At 39.7% G+C, this 5,265-nt stretch overlaps 1 protein-coding gene across 1 annotated transcript; it reads left to right on the top strand.

The window, feature by feature from the left end:
- Window positions 1-996: 996 nt before the first annotated feature.
- Window positions 997-1,959, top strand: LOC133260945 (olfactory receptor 5P76-like). The gene has a single exon (XM_061439571.1). The coding sequence runs from the start codon at window positions 997-999 to the stop codon at window positions 1,957-1,959; it is 963 nt and encodes a 320-aa protein (XP_061295555.1).
- Window positions 1,960-5,265: the final 3,306 nt, after the last annotated feature.

Raw genomic sequence — 5,265 nt, 5'->3', positions numbered from 1 at the left:
ACTCCAGGCGATAGTGAAGGACAGGGAAGCCTGGCATGCTGCAATCCATGGGATCACGAAGAGCTGGACACGACTTAGTGACTAAGCAACAACAACTAAAGGAATGGGTAGTCAGGCATTCCTGGGCTTCATATTCTGACTTTACTTTTAAACAACATAGTGCAACTTATAGAGCCTTCTCAGACTCCATTTACTCATAAATAATGAAAGTCATTAATTAATACTTCGTGAAAACATAGACTATATATTGGGTTGCCCAGGTGGCTCAGAATCCATCTGCAGGAAATACAAAAGATGCAAGTTCGATTCCTAGGTCGGGAAGATCCTCTGGAGAAGGAAATGGCTACCCGCTCCAGTATTCTTGCCCTGGAAATTCCATGTACAGAGGGGCATGGCAGGCTATGGTCCATGGGGTCTCAAAGAGTCGAACATTAAGTAGTAACTAAACAACAAACAGACTATATCACACACTAAATATGTATATACACTAATTACACTATAAATATAGACTAAAATATAAGCATAGGCTATATATGATAAATGATAAACATATAAATATAAAAATTTAACCCTATCTTGCACTTTAGTAAGCATGTAATAATTGTTAGCTATTAAATTACTCATCTTTAGTATAAAACCCTACACATTTTTTTCCTATTTTATGTCTTACTCAACTATCCTTTTTGCTATTTTCATCTATCATATATTATTTGTTCTTTGACTCGAAGTTTACTTTAAGCACATTTTTGGAAAAAATATAATACAAAAGGTAAAAGCCATTATTTCAAGAGTTTTTGGGAACTTAAGCTGAAAACAATTTTAAAAATAAAGTAGGCTCATGATTACATGTAAATATGCTTTGATTCTTTAATATCTTTATCTGTAATCAATTTCTGTATATGTACTATATTAATAGAAAATGAAATAATCAAATTTATAGCTTCTTTGATGTATTGTTCCATCACAGGTTCATTTGGGTAGCAGCTACATCACCTGATGTATTCCCTGATACATGGGAACCACACTGCAGAGACAGAGTTCATTTTATTGGGTTTAACAAATGATCCAGTCCTTCGAGTCATCCTCTTCATGATCATCCTCTTTATCTACCTGATGACCATATGTGGGAATCTCAGCATAAATCTTCTTATCAGAATCTCATCTCAGCTCCATCATCCTATGTATTTTTTCCTGAGCCACTTAGCCATTGTTGACGTGGGCTATTCATCTTCTGTTACACCCAATATGCTTGTCAACTTCCTAGTGGAAAGAAATACCATCTCCTATCCTGGATGTGCCATCCAGCTCGGTTCAGGTGTTTTCTTTGGGTCAACTGAGAGCTTCCTTCTGGCTGCCATGGCATATGATCGCTTCATAGCAGTCTGCAGCCCACTGCTTTATTCCACCAAAATGTCCACCCAAGTCCGTATTCAGTTACTCATAATGTCTTACACTGGTGGTTTTCTCAATGCTTGCTCTTTTACTATTTGCTTCTATTCTTTACACTTCTGTGGACCAAATCGAGTCAATCATTTTTTCTGCGATTTTACTCCTTTGGTTGAACTCTCCTGTTCTGACATCAGTATCCCTGCAGCTGTCACCTCATTTACATCTGGCTCCATCATTGTGGTCACAGTGACTGTCATAGCTGTATCCTACATCTACATCCTCATCACCATCCTGAAGATGCACTCCGCCGAGGGGCGCCACAAAGCCTTCTCCACCTGCACGTCCCACCTCACAGCAGTCACTCTGTTCTATGGGACCATCACGTTCATTTACGTGATGCCCAAGTCCAGCTACTCAACTGACCAGAATAAGGTGGTGTCTGTGTTCTATATGGTGGTCATCCCCATGTTGAATCCCCTCATCTACAGCCTCAGGAACAATGAGATTAAGGGGGCTCTGAAGAGAGCTTGGCAGAAAAATACGTTTGTAGTGAAGCCTGTTATTTCATAGGATTTGATATGATAATATGCCATGAAGATAATAAAAAGAGGAAATTGAGTCTCTGTGGTTTAAATATATCTATTCCATGTCTCTAGCCAGGGAGCAGTTTTTTAGTAAAGGTAGGGAATAAAGTTTCAGATATCTAATTTTAAGTTGGAGACCTATAGTTAGTTACCTTTAGTGAAATAAAATCAAATTTTAATTACAAAAAACACATCAGTCACATGAAAAAAATTTCATCTTCTGAAAATAGTTTTAAAATGTCATTCATATAATTTTTCCAAAATTGTACCTCCAGACCTTTAAGCCTGTGTCCATTTTCAACTGCAGTTTATTCAGTAATGAGTGAGATCATTATACTTTTGCCTGTGTACGTTCTGAGAGGAAATGACAAAGCAGAGTCAGAAAGCTTTTGGAGATGTTCTTGTGGGAAGCTTATATGATAAGGATGGACTTTATGGATCCAGAAATTCTGGCCTATGTTCCTAGTCTCTGGCTCCAGTCACCATATAGAGGGTCCCCAAGGAAGAACATGACAAGTCTCTGACTGACTTGTGAATTCAGTCAGGTTCAAAGATGACTTCTCTCTGGGAATAAGCAGGGGTTCTAAACTCTTCAAAGACTGAGTGGAACAAACTGTTGGAGCGACTTTTTCATTGCTAGGTTTACCTTCTACTCAGTAAGCGGGAAGGAACTGGATTGTCTCCCCCCTGATTTTGTAACTGTCCCTTGGAGAGGTTTAATTGACCTCCATGTGCTCTTGAAAGAGCCTGTTGATGAAAGTAAAAGAAAGTGAAAAGTGAAAAGTTGGCTTAAAACTCAACATTCAAAAAACTAAAATCATGGCATCTGGTCCCATCACTTCATGGCAAATAGATGAGGAAACAATGCAAACAGTGAGAGAGTTTATTTTGTTGGGCTCCAAAATCACTGCACATGGTGACTGCACCACGAAATTAAAAGACACTTGCTCCTTGGAAGAAAAGCTATGACAAACCTAGACAGGGTATTAAAAAGCAGAGACATTACTGACAAAGCTATGTTTGTTTGTTTTTATTTCCTAGTCAAAGCTATGGTTTTTCCAGTAGTCATGTATGGATGTGAGAGTTGGACAGAAAAGAAAGCTGAGCACCAAAGAACTGTTGCTTTTGAATTGCAGTGTTAGAGAAGACTTGAGAGTCCCTTGGACTGCAAAGAGATCAAACTAGTCAACCCTAAAGGAAATCAGTCCTAAATATTCACTGAAAAGACTCATGCTGAAGCTCCAATACTTTGGCCACCTGATGTGAAGAACTAACTCATTGGAAAAGACCGTGATGCTGGGAAAGATTGAAGGAAGGAGGAGAAGGGGATGACAGAGGATGAGAAGGGGATGACAGAGGATGAGATGGTTGGATGGCATCACCGAACAATGGACATGAGTTTGAGCAAGCTATAGGAGTTGGTGATGGATAGGGAAGCATGGTGTGCTGCAGTCCATGGGATCACAAAGAGTCAGACACTGCTGAGCAACTGAACTGAACAGAACTGATATGCTGACAACAACTGCATTTATTGACCTTTCCTGTCTCTTCTTTCATGTTTTAGACACAGGTTCTATATATTTGCTAACAGACTCATGGGGCATTTGTCATCTCCTTCAGTTATTTATTCTTTCATACATTCAAAAATTATTCTGAACTATTCTTATATTCCAGAGATAGTCATGGGCCATTGGAAATATAAGTGACAAGCATCTAATATATTTGCCCTAATAGAATTTATCTCATAGCATGAGAGACAGTAAAACTAACAAGTTAGTGATTCAGACTATTTGAAGCCTGTGCTGTGGAAAAAGAAAAAGCAGACATAGTAATGGAGCTTAACATGCCAGGGCACGAAGTGTCACTGCAGACCTCATGGAAAAGATAACATCTGAGCAAGGATGAGGACATTCACTGCCTGTTTTATTTAGTGTTACCTGTGTACATTTGTGCAAGTCTAATCATCCACTCACATGCATATAATTTACTTTGGGGGCTTCTGTTCCAATTATGGCAGGGTCAGTAATTTGAATCAATCCCATGATGAGCATAACCAAAACAAAGGATAGGATGCTTCAGATATCTTAAATATCACAGTAGAAGTTACAGGATAAGAAGGAATTGCTTCCCCAGGAACTGTGAGAACCCAGAGAAGTAAACCTAACACTCACATACACTTCAGCAGTTGAAGAATTTGACAGGTCAGAAGGGAGTGTTACCAATCCAGGTTTGCATATAGTGATGGGGGGAGCATACATCAATGCCTAGGACAAAACCAGATGAGAATTATGATTACAACCTCCCATATATCCTCAGGATGAACAGAAATGCTCAGAGACCAGGTTTTACACAGATCTCTCAGATCTCTAGAGATCTAGAAAGCCTCAAGCCTTGAACTTGGATATAAGTGATCAAGGACAGGTGATACCTCAGGGTGAATTGAATAAGCAAACAAACAATTTGAGCCTCAGTTATTTCTGCTACTGCTGCTAAGTCACTTCAGCCGTGTCCGACTCTGTGCAACCCATAGACGGCAGCCCACCAGGCTCCCCCATCTCTGGGATTCTCCGGGCAAGAACACTGGAGTGGGTTGCCATTTCCTTCTCCAATGCATGAAAGTGAAAAGTGAAAGTGAAGTCGCTCAGTTGTGTCCGACCCTCAGCGACCCCATGGACTGCAGCCCACCAGGCTCCTCCATCCATGGGATTTTCCAGGCAAGAGTACTGGAGTGGGGTGCCGTTGCCTTCTCCACAGTTCTACCAAACATTAAAATACAGTAACCAGTGCACATTGAAACGTAATGACCAGCACAAAGGAAACAAGATACCAAACATATAGTAGGAGCCAGTGGAAACAACCAACAAGAGAAGCAGAACCATTAAGTGTTAAGACAAGGGAATTGATAGACACAGATTATAATAGTATTTTATTTAAAAAGATAAAAGACTATTTGAAAACATATAATCACAGAACCAAAAGTAATGATTTATTATTATACAAAAAACCACATGGAACACGATAAGTAGAAAAGTCACCATGCCAGCATATATACCAGGTGTTTCTCTCTGGTGAGCATAATCCTCACAGGTATTCACTGAGGATCCCAAGAGAGCCTGGCAGAGGAGCCATCTTCCTTGAAAAGCCTCATGATCATAATTAAGACCGTTCTATCTCATAATGCTTCCAGATATAGTTTCAGGGTCCCTACATGCACTGTGTCAAGTTCTCAGAATCACTCCACTCAAAGAAGCATAAAAACATAATGAATATGTTTCATTTGCTGTCCTCCCAC

The sequence above is a fragment of the Bos javanicus genome, chromosome 15 (genome assembly GCF_032452875.1).
Source record: "Bos javanicus breed banteng chromosome 15, ARS-OSU_banteng_1.0, whole genome shotgun sequence".
Taxonomy (NCBI): Eukaryota; Metazoa; Chordata; class Mammalia; order Artiodactyla; family Bovidae; genus Bos; species Bos javanicus.
Note: the sequence above shows the minus strand (reverse complement) of the source record. Positions and strands in the feature narration are given on the sequence as shown.

What these genes read in the sequence shown, in the direction of transcription:
- LOC133260945 (XM_061439571.1), top strand. Translation starts at nt 997, where the DNA reads ATGTATTCCCTGATACATGGGAACCACACTGCAGAGACAGAGTTCATT.